The following is a 14,681-nucleotide window of genomic DNA, read 5'->3' on the forward strand; positions in this document are numbered from 1 at the left end:
ACCTCAGAAGCGGGATGTTGCAAAGGCACCCCTGCTGCAGAGGGCATGCGCAGGCAGCAAGTTTGCCTTCTGTTCATTCCAAAGCACCTCCACCCAGAAAGCGATCTCGTCACCCACAGGCTGCATTTGTTCCAGGATTCCTTTGGGACAGCGTGTGGCTGAGGGTTACTGAAGTCCTCGGTTTGTCTAGCCCATCGGCTGCCCACTTTGCCCTCTGCCTTGTAGACGTAGGCTCTGGCAAGCTTGATGCTGTCAGAAGGGGAACTAAGGCAGATCCTTCATTCAACAGAGCTTGTTTGAGTCACAGTAGCCTAGGAAAGCCTTTCCTGGATGTGATGAGAAGGATGCTCTCTATGGGAAGAGAAGAAACACTGTCTTCTGGGTGCTATCCCTGCATAGACAGTGGAACAGGAGGGTACTGTCGGGAACCTTTGACCTGAAAGAAGTCAGTTTTTCCTTCAGCCTGCCATGGGGTGTGTCCTGGTCCTTCTAGGAAGGAGGGTTGGTGGTAGCCTCCCTCAGAGTGCCCAGCCTGTTCCCTTCCTGCCAGACTTCAGACCCCGGCCTCAGACCCCTTTGCAGCAGTAGAAGACTTTTTGAAGACAGCTTCCTCCATATAGTAGTTGCCTTTCTCACTGCACTGCTGTGACAAATGCTTAGCAAATGCAGCACCAAGGAGAAGGGTTTCTTTTGAGTCGGTTTGAAGGAATATAGCCCATCGCTGTTGGGAAGGTATGGTGACCAGCGCAAGGCACCTGATCACTCGCATCTACAGTCAGGAAGCAGAGACTGTGGTGTTCACCCCACCATGCCCTTTGTATTCATCCCGAACCCAAGCCTGTGTGATGGTGCTACCCGCAACCTTCCCTCCCCAGTTAGCTCTTCCTGGGAACACCTTCACAGACACACCCAGAGGGGTGTCAAGTAACTGGATGAACCCTCACACTTGGTAACCCTTTCCCCCACAGGCACTGACCAACAGTACAGTGGTGTATGAGAACCTCGAGTCTGAGGTCTCTGCCCTGCATGACGAACTCTGGGAACAGCTCAACTTGGATATCCAGGTGAAAGGGGGCCCCCTGAGAGGGTGGGGTGGGGGCACAAGATATTCTCTGTATTGTCTCTAGCCGGTGTGGTAACGGAGAACAAAGCAGCTGCCTTTCTTGATTTACCCGTGTCAATATAAGACAAGGATCTGGTCTTGAGACAGACCGAGAGAGAGAGAGAGAGAGAGAGAGAGAGAGAGAGAGAGAGAGAGAGAGAGAGAGAGAGAGAGAGAGAGAGAGAGAGAAGGAAGAGAGAGGAGAGACAGATACAAACAGGGAGAGATGGGGCAAGGAGAGAGAGATGGAAGAAAGGGGGGAAACACTCAGGTCTCTTAAGACTACTTTTAGCTTGATGACAACATAAGAATATTCTTCTCGACTCGCAGGGGATGGAGCTAATGAGGTAGGAGACCTAGGTTAGAAGCAGGATATTCTACCGCTGAAAGGATTTAAAAACAGATATGTGGCTATAAATACCTCTCCAGACACTGGGGAAGCTGACAGTTCAGGAGCCATCTATGCAGCTTTAGAAGCAGCGAGGCTTCCTTTCTGGGCACAGGAACGGGGCAGGAGGCTTGAAGGAGGATGGTATTGGAGACTAGAGTTTTGTTTTATTTTATTTTCCCCTTGTCTTTCCTCTGACCAAGCCCGGACTCTTCTCCAGCTGGTTTGGCAAACTCTGTTCTTCGGATGTGGTTAGGGATGTGGTTAGCACCGTGTTTCCCTCCTGATAACAAAATTCACCTCCCCACCTGGGGAGGGTGGTGAGGACCCAGATACGAATGCACCCCATGGGCCGGCTGCACCTCAAGTGTGCCCATTGTAGGAGGGATGATGGCCATGGGCCAGCACACCAGCTCCTGAGTCAAAAAGACCCATCCTTAGACACCGGCTGTGTGGTTCAGTGGGTGGCCCAGGACACAGTCTCTTCTCCCGGAGGCAGGAACCGCTGCCTCTCGTAGCTTGGAGTCCTGCAGCAGAGATGAGTTAGCACACACGGAGCACTCGGAGCGGTGCCTGGTACTAAGACCCAGAATATGTGGCAGCTGTTCAGATTTCAGAATGTGAGCTAGCTGGGACAGAATGTAGCTCGTGTCTAGGCTGTTGGGATGTGGGGGCAAAAAAAGGACCAAAAGCGCTGGAGATCTTGTCCCATGGAGAACAGAACCTGTCTCCTGACCCCCGGGGGGCTTCAGTAGGGGTTCCTCACTCTTGCTTCTGGGGCCTTGGCTTTTCTGTGGACACATTTTACATTAAAGAGACTGAGACTTCCCATAGTAAAGATAGCTACCCTGGAGGGGAATGCGAAGGTGGGAGCCTGGGGTTCCGAGGCCTCCTGCTCAGGAGCTCCAGGCTGAGGGCAGGGCCGGCCCATCCTTGATTCTCTCTGCGGCTGTTTCAGAACGAGGTGCTCAGTCGGCAAATCCAGAAGGAGATCTGGAGGATCCAGGATGTGATGGAAGGGCTGAGGAAGAATAACCCCTCGAGGGGCACCGACACAGCCAAGCACAGAGGTCGGTACCCCAGCGTTCCTGCACCCCTGCCAACTCACACCAAAGGAGCCATGGGTGACTTTAGAGCTAACCTCGAGCCCAGGTCTTCAGGCTGGCTCTCTCTGACACATCAGAAGCTATGGGGTCAACTGTGTTTGCTGTCTTCACTGCCCAGGGGCCTGCTTAGCATCCATGGAGGAGCCTGAACTCCTCCCCCCACCCCTGCCTCTATGTGAATACAGAGTCAGCGCCGTTGCTTCCTCGACTCTTTACCCCTCTCTTCTGTTTCCCAGGAGGACTTGGACCCTCAGCCACCTACAGCTCCAACAGCCCAGCCAGCCCTCTCAGCTCTGCCAGCCTTACCAGTCCCCTGAGCCCCTTTTCAATGGTGTCTGGCTCTCAGGGCTCCCCCACTAAGCCAGGGTCCAGTGAGGTAAGCTGAGGAAACAGTACAAGAAAGATGGGGTGGGGTGCCGCAAGAAGGCCAGGTCTTGATTACCTAAAAGGGCACACAGTCTGCTATCCCTTCCCAGGGCCCCATCCTAGCGTTTGGCTCATGGTATCCCAAATTATTCTCACACTGGTTTCCCCTATGTCCACTCCCATCGCCACCCGCCCTCTTTAGCTGCCCCACAAGGAAGTCTTCCTGAACCCCAAGATGGTTAGCAAAGAGCCCCTGTACTTAACGGGAATTTAAACGAGGAGTGTCCCAAGGTGAGGGGGTTGACGGGGTGTGTCGGGAGCTGTCTGCTAGTCAGTCAGTGAGTGCTCATGAGATGGAACAAAGTTCTTTAAAAGGTATCCAGGCAGGCCCCGGGGCCCTTGGTTCAGAGAGACAGCATCTAACAGGGACCAATTCGTAGTAGGCTGCAACCTGCAGGAGACATCAGTTATATCCCAGCAATGAGGCACATGGGTCAGACTGTGGTACTCCAAGGGAAGGCAGGGTAGAACTTAATGGGTTCACCATGCATCTGGATAGTGTAAGGCCAATGGAGTGCAGGCAAGAGAGACAGAGGAGGCAGAGATAGAGCATGGGGAAGTCCTAGCAGGCTGGGGATATATGAGGGGGCTTTGGAATGCTGTGGAGCTTGTGGTATAGAAGGGTGGGCGGTGGGCGGGGGATGGGGGTCTCCATTCAGGAGGGTCTACAGGCCAGGCCGAGGGCTGCCAGTGGATCTGGGCTCTGCCAGGCCAGGGTTGGGGTGAGGTGCCCAGTCCTGGGGCACATTTCACTGGATGAGACTCTCTGGCTCCTGCTAACTCTCTCTTCTGCTCTCACAGAGGCTGCTCTTCTTCCTCCTAATGCTCTGGCTTCTCTCTGCCTCAGGAACCTGGCCCACCTCGGCCACCCCTCCCCAAAGCCTACGTCCCCCTGGAGTCTCCTCCCACCGTCCCTCCACTCCCCAATGAGAGCCGCTTCTGGCCATACCCCAACTCCCCTTCCTGGCATCGCAGTGGCGAGACAGCCAAGGGTCAGGTACCCAGCATCCTTGGGTTCTGGAGGGTGGGACCGTGCAGTATGGGACGAAGACCCTGGCAAGGGGTAGGGTAGAACACTGGGGTTGTTTACTGTCATTCCCACAGAGCTCTGAGCCTTCTGGCCCCTAGGGGAATGGTCTTATAGTCCAGCTTCCCTTTTGTTGTCTGGGGACAGTGGGAAAATGAATTACAATCCTACCCAACCCTGGCTCATGAGCATTTGATGGTCATAGGTTCAAATCCCTAGCCACATGATGAAACCAGAGGAGATGGAGTGACACCCTCTCCAGTCTCTGCTGCCCCTCACCCACCTCAGACTCCAGTTTTCTGTTCTTGTTCTGCCTCTGGCATGATCTCACTGCGTCTCATGGGCAAATAGTATAAGGCCTGCGTCTGATCTGGCTTCTCACCTGTGTCCTTAGGACTCAGAACAGAGTGTATAATTAGACTTATACTTGGTTGTTTGTTATTGAGAGACCTGTGTTCTAGCTAGGCTTGGCTAATGTGGTTTGTGTAGCTGAGACCTTGTGAGACAGGCAGAATAGTTGGCATTGCCCATAAGTGCTAAACCATGAAGTGGACAAGAGCTACCTATTACCCAGACTTCCAGCTAGGTGATTGCTGGGGTTTCAGGCTCTAGTTTTATTCTTATTTTCTGAATTTTCTATGAGGCTTAGAATCTCTGCCTGTACAATAGGAAGAGGTTGCTCATGGTGTGTCTGGGGCCTCATGTCTCCATAAACCCACAGACAAACATCCTTTATACTTCCTCAGACTCCTGGAACCAAGGAAACCAGATTCTTTTGACTAGTCTGTATGGATCCCAGCAGGATCTTCAGAGACCTTAGAATTACAAATTCTAAGCCCACTCTGGTAACTCCTCCTATGATCTAAAGTCCACAGACAATCTGTGCTTCTTTGGGCTTTCCAAGTTACCTGGGTTGGGCAGAGACTTCTCAGAGTCATTCTTATCAGCTAGCATGTGCACAATTTCCCCGTTCTCCCTATCTTAAAGGATTTGAAGGAAGGCATTAAGGAAGCCAAATCTCTAGCATTTACCCTAACATCAGCCGTCCTCTCACCCCTTCTTCCCAGCCCAAATCAGGCTATGAATCAGGCAAGAAAGACCCCAGCCAGACATCACCCCTGGATACCCCCAGAGACATCAGCCTGGTACCCACCAGACAAGAGGTGGAGGCAGAGAAACAGGCTTCTCTCGACAAAGGTATGCTTCAGCCCACAGCTGCCTAAGTATGGCTAAGGCTCTTCCTCATGGGGGAAGTGTGCTCACCTACCCCAGGCCTCAGTGGGGAGAGCAATCAGGCCTCTCCTCAAGAAGCAGGTGCTCTGGCCCTGCTTCCCACAAGGCTTCCCACTGGCTGCTCTTTCTCCCTGTAGTTGGCATTGTGCCCCCTCGGACAAAATCTCCCGCTGAGGAGGAGCTGACCCCAGCAGTGGTGAGGAGGATCACAAACGGACTCACCAATGGCCTTTCCTCACGGGTAAGTGCCCGCTGCAGGCTCCGAGGGCTTGTGCCCAGTGGTCATGACCCGGAACTGAAGAGGAAGGTAGAACACGTGGGAGGGAGAAGGGTCCTTCGTGGACATGTCAAGGGTCAAGGAAGATGAGCGTCATAGATGCGTGAGAGTGTTTAGCATTGTCATAGCATGCTGTTGGCAGGACGCAGCTGGGAGAACAGAGATCAGGGTGAAGTACACAGTGTTAGTCCCCTAGGGCTCTGGGGAATTGACACATTACCACACAGATTAGTGGCTTAAAACAACACAGCTTTCTACTCCCAGTTCAGGGGCCAGAAGTCCAAAGTCAAGGCACCACCCATGTTGGCTCCTTTGGGAATCAGAGACTCTGTCCTACACCTCTCCCAAGAACAGTGGGTCCCAGCAGTGCTTAGTACCCATCAGGCACCTCACCTCCTCTTGTATGTCCCCTCCTTTTCTTGTGATGACACCCCTCTTTGGATTTTGGATCCCTAAATTCATGATGACCTTAATTACAACTGAAGAAACCTTCTTCCAAAAAGGGGGCATAGTATCAGGCATGGGGGGAGCCTATGGTTTAGACATATCTTTTGGGGTCACTATTCAACAACTCTAGTGCCAGATTTCACACCATTCTACTTGGAAAGTTCTCATTCTATTCCAAGAACCCAAAATCTTAACTTATAACGTAATTAGCCTTAATACTAAAATGTCATTGAGCTATTTATTATTAACTCAGACTTAGTCTCAAGTCCCCACATCTCCAGCTAGGCCTGGGGGTTCATGCCTGCAACCCCAGGGCTCGAGAGGCTGAGGCTACATCGTGAGTTCAAGTCCAGCCTTGATTACAGGATGAGATCCTGCCTGAAGAAACAAACAGGATTAGAGGGGTAGCTCAGCGGGTAAAGTTCTTGCTATAGCAGCATGAGGACCTGAATTCAGATCCCCCAATAGCCATATAAAAGCCATGCATGAAAGCATTTTCTTGTAACCCCACCATTGGGGGGGGTGCAAAGACAAGAGACTCACTGTCAGCCAGGCTAGGCAAAACAGTGAGCTTCGGGGTCACTTCAGTCTGTCTCAAGAGGTAAGCAGGAGCTGTAGAGGCAGACACTCGGGGTCAATCTCCAACCTCTACCTAGGCATGCACAAGTGAGTGTGTCTCCTCACCCAAATGTGTGCACAGTGTACCTCGGCCCCCACACAAAGAAACTAAGGCCCGCAACTAACTCATCCTCTGAATCATCTCTAGCAAGTGTGCATGGAACTCTAGATAGTGCTCGTTATGGGGCCAAATTCCTGTCTACACATGGAACTCGAAAACGAGTTCATCTGCTTCTAAAATACAATGACGTGAGATAATCTTTCCTTTGAAAAGTTATTTACTTGTTCTTTACATGTGTGTAGATGCCAGTGTACATGTGTGGAGGTCAGAGGACCGCTTTTCGGGACGCGTTCTCCCCTTCCACCTTGTTAGACAGGGTCTCCCTTGTTTCTGTTGCTGTACTATACGCTGCAGGCTAACCGGCCTGTGAACGTCCAGATGCTCTCTCTGTCTCTTCCTCCCATCTCAGGGTAGCAATGCTGGGGTTGCAGGTTGTGTGGCTGCACCCACCTTTTTATGTGGGTTGCAGGGATCGAACTTGAGTCATTGGTCTTGCACAGCAAACACTTCCTGCCACGAACCTATCTCCCTGGCTCCAAGATAACCCTACTTGTCCCCAAAGGAGAAATTAGAAGGAATAAAGGGATGTCCAGCCTCCAGCAAGTTTTCTCCTCAGTGCTGGGAATCATCCTCAGCGTCCTGTGCACGCTGGCCGAAAACCTTGAGTTCCATGGCCTCTGGGGGCTTACTGTCCTGCCTGTCTCTCTGGCCTCAAGGTCTGTAGCCAAGGCTTTCTCTCAGGGTCAGCCAGCCTTATTCTTGAGTGGGTAGCTGACATTTGTAGCTAGGAAGTTCTATTTGCCAATTTCTTGCCTATATCACCTCCCCAGGTATCTGTGTGTGAGGGAGGCTCTACCCCAGCCGCCCTCCTGTGTGTGGATCCAGTTAACCGGACTTAGCACTTGCTTGCGTGTAGATGAATCATTCTAGTCCCGGCCCCCCACTGTCACATGACCCCCTTTCTGCACTGTGTTGTCATCTTTTCTATCTTTATGAGGACCACAGCTATTGGTTCTAAGTCAGCCCTGATTTAGGATGATGTCATGCTTCCAAATAAGATCGTATTTGCAGGCTCCGGGGGTCAGAACAAATTCGACACGTCTTTCTGGAACCATTACTCAGTCCTCTAGGGGCGGGCTACCCACAGGAGGAATATTCCAAGCACACGGAGAGATGGGAAGGCTGGTGGGCTGGGGAACACCTGGCAGAGCCATGTTTCCCCACTACAGCAAGAGCGCCCCAAGAGTGCTGTGTTCTCCGGAGAAGGCAAGGCGAAGATGAGTGTGGAGGAGCAGATGGACCGGATGAGGCGGCATCAGAGCGGCTCCATGAAGGAAAAGCGGCGGAGCCTGCAGCTCCCAGCCAGCCCAGCCCCTGAGCCCAGCACCCGGCCTGCCTACAAAGTGGTAATGTCCTCCCCGCTGCCCCAAGGCCCAGGTCCTGCTCTCTGTCCACACAGCTGCCCTCAGTCCGTGGGCAGCCTGGGCCAGGGAGCTTGACAAGAGAGAAGACTGAGGGCACCCTAGCAGGGCTCCTGGGATACCCCACTGCTGGAAGTGCTTCGGTTGTGTTTCCTCTTGATGCTTGATGAAAGTAATGCCAAATGAATGGGGAATGTGTTTGCTGAAATGAAGTATTCAAAAAGTCCTTTGGTGTTAAGAGCACTTGCTGCTCTTACAGATGACTCTTGGCACCTACATCAGATGGTTCATGACTACCTGTAATTCTAGCTTCAGGAGAGCCAGCACCCTCTTCTGGACTCAGCAGGCACCCACAGATATATACTTTATGTACATGTGCACGGACGCACGTGCATACACACACACACACACACACACACACGCATGCACACACTTAAAAAGGAAAAATTAACTAGGTAGAGAATAGTGCAAAATCCACTGTGTGGAAAGAGTGATCACTTTTATGTGATTCTGCCGTGCTTCTGTGTGCTGAGCGTTGGCCTGGGTCCCCTGAAGACATCCACGGTAGCTCCCCGAGCAGTGCTGTTCAGGCAATCATCCATATTCCTTCATTTAATCCCACCACTGATGGCAATGATTTCAAATTTTATAGCTAGGGAAATAGAGTCAAGAGAAAGCAAGAGCTTTCTGAGCCACACCACTGTAAGTCCGGAGGTTTCACTTTTCTTTACAGTAGGTTCCAGAAATAGAGAGGAAGCGTAACGTGAATCCTACCTTCGTACATTTCAAGTTGATAGGTCAGACCTTCCAAAGTGTGAAATTATCAGAAACCAATACAGGGAACAGGGCTTCCACTGCCCATGAGTGCAGCGCACGCTATGAGCACTGACAGGAGACACAGATGAGATCCTGCCTCTGGGCGTTGCTGTAGGCTGGTGTCAGCAAGCAGAGGGAAGGCGAGGGTGCTTCTGCAGTGCCAGCCGTGGGAACCCGATCAAGGATGCTGGTCAGGGCAGGGATACAGGAACAGTAAGGATGCTGGTTAGGTGAGGACACAGGGACAGTAAGGATGCTGGTCAGGGCAGGGATACAGGAACAGTAAGGATGCTGGTCAGGTGAGGACACAGGGACAGTAAGGATGCTGGTCAGGTGAGGACACAGGGACGGTAAGGATACTGGTCAGGGCAAGGACACAGGGACAGTAAGGATGCTGGTCAGGTGAGGACACAGGGACAGTAAGGATGCTGGTCAGGTGAGGACACAGGGACAGTAAGGATGCTGGTCAGGTGAGGACACAGGGACAGTAAGGATGCTGGTCAGGTGAGGACACAGGACTAGAAAGAACTGCCTGGAGGGAGAAATGGGTAGAAGTGATTTGGTCATGACAGTGCTGTCCCCCAGGTGCGCCGTCACCGCAGCATCCACGAAGTAGACATCTCCAACCTGGAGGCAGCCCTGAGGGCCGAGGAACCTGGTGGTCAGGCCTACGAGACACCTCAGGAGGAGATCGCGAGGCTTCGCAAAATGGAGATGGAGCCGCAGCACTACGATGTGGACATCAGTAAGGAGGTGAGTGGGTCCGGGAGGGGCTGCGGCAGGAGGATGGCCTGGGAGGGGATGTAGGTGGTGACCGCAGGCTCTCCACAGCTCTCCACTCCAGACAAAGTCCTCATCCCCGAACGGTACATTGACGTGGAACCTGACACTCCCTTGAGCCCGGAGGAGTTGAAGGAGAAGCAGAAGAAGGTGGAGAGGATCAAGACACTCATTGCCAAATCCAGGTAATAGGCCTAGGAGAGCCAGCCACTCCACTGCCCTCCCTGAACCCAGGTTCCTTGGGCACTAGATGTCTTGGAGGCACCTTGCCTCCCCAGGGTAGAAAAGATGGAAGCTGTGGCCAGAGGCAGCAGACTGTACGCAGACATCTCACAGAAATAAGGATGCTGCTCTGGTCCCTAGAAAGACCTTCTGGGCTTGTGCACTAACCACGGGGTGCCTCTGCCCATCCTCCTCCCCTTCAAGGCTGCCCCACATGCTCACTTGAACCTTTGAAAACTCCTTTGAGAACTGAGGGTAGGGGTCCCAACAGTCTTGCCAGGGTCGCCCTCACTCCTAGGGACAGCCTTGCTGGGCACCAGAGGCTGTACACTCAAAGGCCCCTGGCCCTCCCCACCAACCTCAGCGCAGGCCACCCCAAGCCAATTGGACCATGCTGTCCCTCCCTCCATGTCTGTGTGTCTGTGCCTCTTCAGTATGCAGAACGTGGTGCCCATCGGCGAGGGGGACTCTGTGGACGTGCCCCAGGACTCAGAGAGCCAGCTGCAGGAGCAGGAGAAGCGGATTGAAATCTCCTGTGCCCTGGCGACCGAGGCCTCCCGCAGGGGCCGCATGCTGTCTGGTGAGAGGGGCTGGGCCTCGCTCCGCCAGGGACACCAGCTGACCAGGTGTAGGGGAGGAAGTGCAGGACCGCCAGGGGGGCAGGCTCAGGAGAGATGCCAGGCCAAGGAGACAGTTCTTAGGGTTAGGCCGAGCATTCCCTAAGCACTGGGTTTGTGCTAGGCTCAGTACGAAGGGTCCAGAGTTGCCAGCCTCCAGGAGCTCAGCTGTCAGGATGCTCACTTTATAGGGGACTGGTCAGAGGCTGCAGGGAACTCGGGGCCATCTACAGCTGGAGAGTCCCAGAGAAGGCAATGGCGCTTCCCTAAGGAGCATAAGCGTGCTTGCTTACTGCCGTGGGTGAGAGGACTGGGTGTTAGTCTTCCTTCTGCTTTTCTTCCTTGTTACATGCAAACAGAAGAATGAAAAGATGATTCCCCCCACCCCCACCCCAAAAGAGACAAGGCAGACAAGGACTTGAGAGCATTGCATTTCCATCTTGGCTGCTGATCCAACTTAACTTTCCTAAGAAGAGACCTGCTAGGAAGATGAAGTGACTTCACACTGACACAAAGGTCCCAATTAGATACCATAGTGGTGAAGTCAACTGGCTTGACGTCCACAGGCTAGAGTAGCATCCTGGAGGAGGGGGATGTGGCTGGGCTTTCAACGAAGGGGAGTCTGTATGGATGGGAGGGGAAAATGAGGTAGTGGTTAGCTCATCCTCACATAGTAGGATCATCTTATTTTGTTTCGGTTTTGAGACAGGGACTGGCTATGTAACCCAGCCTTGCCAGGAACCCAAGACCTTCCTGCTTAGGCTTCTGAATGCCGGGATTGTTGGTGCACACCACCATACCCACAAAGTGTGAACTTCGTGGCCACAGTGAGGAGAAATGATATGAAATCGGCCATGGCTTAGGGTGACCAGTAGAAGTCAGAGAGACCAGGTTACAGGTCACAGCTATGGTAGTCCTGACGAGGCAGGAGCAAGCAAGTAAAGATGGAATCAGGAAGGCCATGGAAGGGCTGGGGCTCCAAGCCTCCATTTCCTCATTGGTAAAATCCAGAACACCTGCCTTCAGTTCAGATGGTGCAGGGGTCGGAGGCAGCAGAAGGCAGCCTCTCACCAGGGCCCGGTGTTTAGTGCTGGGACAGTGGTGGTGCTGCTGTGCTGGCAGAGATGCTTGGGTCAGTAAGAGCTGAAGTTGAAAGGACACCCTCTGTACTGTTTCTAGCTTGATATATGGACGTTACAACCAGAGGGCTGTCAGTCACAGCAAAGAAGGTATCAGTTAACCTTCTGTACGTTACAACCAGGGGCTGTCAGTCACAACAAATAAGGTATCGGTTAATCCTGCTGTTGATTAGGGAACAATGAACTTCAGGATAGAGGGCTGGGGAGGCGCTGGAGTTTGCAAGGAGCTCCATTGTCAGGCTCTGCACAGACAGGTGCCCAGAGCTCTGAGGGACTGTCTCCTTTCCTGTCGCTAAGGCAGCAGAACCAGTTTAGCTACAGACAGGGACACTGTCTGTGACCTCTCCTTACTTTTCTAAAGGAACTTGAACCTAAATTGAACTTAAGTCAAATTCCACAGGCTTTGGGCAAAAGGTACTTCCTATTTCAAGAGGGTAGGTAGCACATACGATGCTTAAAAACTTCCCCCTTCCCTGCCACAGATCTGGCTTTTTGCATTGTTACCCAGCAATCCAGGTTTCATGGAAACAAACCTCTGGGGTCTCTCCGATTTCCCCTGACAACACAAGGGCTTACATTTCAGGGTCTGTGTGCTGAAAGCAAACGGTCATTGTGCTTTTGCCAAAACCTCCAACAATTCAAAAAATGGCTATGGGAGGGCCAGACCTCAGACCTAGCCCGCTGTCCCGCTATCCCGCTATCCCTGGCCCATGGCCTGGAGGCCCTAGAGCAAGCTCTAATCCTGGGCATGTGGGTGTGGACTAGCAGTGTGGGCGGAGCTTCATACCCAGGACACTGGGAGGGAGAGCAGCTGGGCATAGGTCCCAAGAGCAGCAGGCTTGGCATGGGTGTGTGTGTCATGGACAACCTAATCAGTGAGGAGTGCTCTGTTTGTAAGTCTACCAAGCTGTTCAGTGTACACCATGCGAGATGGTGTGGCACTTCTGAGTCTGTGTGCCTGGCACAGATGTCATGTATCTGGCAATGTTGGCAGATGTGCATCTGTGTGTGTTTAGATGATCGGTGTGTGGGTGTGTTTGAGGGGAAATGTGGGAATGAATCTGTGTGTGTGCGCACACACACGCACGCTATGCAAGTGGAGATGACATCTATGAATGTACATATTTATATGTGACTGGCTTTTTTTTGAAGATTTATTTATTGTTATATATGAGTACACTGTAACTGTCTTCAGACACACCAGAAGAGCACGGCAGATCTCATTACCGATGGTTGTGAGCCACCATGTGGTTGCTGGGATTTGAACTGAGGACCTCTGGAAGAGCAGTCAGTGCTCTTAACCACGGAGCCATCTCTGCCGTGACTGGCTTTTCGTGTGTCAGGAATACCATGGTCTATCCTAAATTTTGTGCACAGTGTACACTCTATAGCACTTGTAAACATGTCTGTGCACAAGGAGGGAAGGTGAATGCACTCAGACACATGTGTGGCTACTCACGCATGCAGATGTACATGCTCTGTGGTGTCACATCTGTCTAACGTGTGCTTACCACCCACTTGAACTTAAAGCGCTCTGGTGGGTATAGTCAACATATATTTCACATGTCTGTTTCTCCAAAGAGATGCTATTCACATAACTGTCTTTTCCTTCCCCAGTTAATGCTGTCAGGATCCCTGTGCTCCTGACTTCTGTAGAAGGCATAGGCCCAGGAGCTGCCGTCTGTCCGCCTGTGTGACTCTTTCTGTGTCTGAGTGTGCTCCCTCCTGCTCACACATCATCCTCACTTTTCACACAGGAGTTCTCTTCATTTGTGCCTTCTCAGAGCTATGCAGGGCCTTCCAATACCCCCTCTCTCCCCTTTCCAGCCCCAGCTTTCTATTTCCAACCTGTTGGGCTCAGAACACCAACACCTCTTAGATCTGTAAACAGCAGTGACCAGACCCACAAAACTCTGTCAGTCCTAGCCAGATGTTAGAACAGTCTGGCTTCCCAGGGATCCTCCTTGATTTCTTGTAGGGGTTTTTGACAGGTTTAGAATCTGAACATGAGCCATGAGTAACACTTCTTTGGTGATATCCACATGAATGTGTTGGGAAGCATTTGTGAGTGTTTTTGCCTATGAGGTGACGGATATGTTGGATCACATGGAAGTATTGAGACTTGAAAGCACATACACGCACATTGAGCTGTGTAAGATGTGTAACCATGTGATGCTGTCAGATCCCGGGCACAAAGGGCATTATATGAAGGAGACCTGAGTTCACGACCACTGGAAGCAACCTGGGCTATGCACACACTGAGGATATGCCCATAGCAACAGCAGGAACCCATAGCAACAGCGGGAGCTGCAGGCCCTGTGTTGCCCAGAGCTCAGAGAAGGTGAGGACACCCATGCCAGGGTAGGAAGCAAGGAGTTAGAAGTTGAATGGCGCACCTTAGAGATGCGGTGTGACTCTTGGCCGAGGTCTGGTTCTTCTCCTAGCCCAAGTGAGGACTCTCACTCTGCCATCCTGCTGCCTTGGCTATACTGAGGATGTGCAAGAGTCTGGTGTTCTAGAGGACTCTCCTGTCACCATCTTTGTCACCCTTGGCTGTTCTTCACATGAAATGATGATAAGAAAGTAAAGTCACATCAGTCCAAACGTCACCAAGTTCAAAACGACTTTCCAAGTGTGGCCTGCAGGTCCTCTGCCGGGTCAGTCAGAACAGGTTCTCACGTGATCGTGGGGGAACTTCCTTCTGAGCCTGCGGTCATGCCAAGACAGAGATGACTTTATGCTAGTCAGGAAACCGTGTTCTCTGGAAATGCTCATCCTGGTGGCTGTCCTACCTCTCTGCTAAGTGGACTGGTGTGATTTTATTGCACTGTTAATCATTATCATGGGTGAAGCTGCCGTGGATGGTGTGAAGCGGCTGGGCCCCCTTCATTCTGTCTGCACAGGGTAGAATATGCATTTCCCAGTGCAGATGGGAAGGGAGTCTTTATCCCAGAATGGGGTTCAGCCTCAAGCACCATCACCCTGCTTCTTAGCGGAGCCT

General features: G+C 52.1%; 1 protein-coding gene across 4 annotated transcripts in view; it reads left to right on the plus strand.

Annotated features, from left to right (window-relative positions):
* The window catches only part of Plekha6 (pleckstrin homology domain containing A6), a 141,014-nt gene that overhangs the window by 121,598 nt on the left and 4,735 nt on the right, over positions 1 to 14,681 (plus strand). For 3 of the 4 annotated variants that reach the window (XM_052200048.1, XM_052200049.1, XM_052200050.1), the window contains 9 exons: positions 969 to 1,064; positions 2,449 to 2,560; positions 2,833 to 2,972; positions 5,117 to 5,246; positions 5,420 to 5,523; positions 7,915 to 8,091; positions 9,508 to 9,675; positions 9,754 to 9,887; positions 10,359 to 10,504. In XM_052200048.1, coding sequence (XP_052056008.1) covers positions 969 to 1,064; positions 2,449 to 2,560; positions 2,833 to 2,972; positions 5,117 to 5,246; positions 5,420 to 5,523; positions 7,915 to 8,091; positions 9,508 to 9,675; positions 9,754 to 9,887; positions 10,359 to 10,504 — 1,207 coding nt within the window. Of the gene's footprint in view, positions 1 to 968; positions 1,065 to 2,448; positions 2,561 to 2,832; positions 2,973 to 3,869; positions 4,020 to 5,116; positions 5,247 to 5,419; positions 5,524 to 7,914; positions 8,092 to 9,507; positions 9,676 to 9,753; positions 9,888 to 10,358; positions 10,505 to 14,681 lie in introns of all 4 variants that reach the window. The other variant, XM_052200051.1, reaches the window with a different exon arrangement.

The sequence above is a fragment of the Apodemus sylvaticus genome, chromosome 12, assembly GCF_947179515.1.
Source record: "Apodemus sylvaticus chromosome 12, mApoSyl1.1, whole genome shotgun sequence".
Lineage (NCBI taxonomy): Eukaryota > Metazoa > Chordata > Mammalia > Rodentia > Muridae > Apodemus > Apodemus sylvaticus.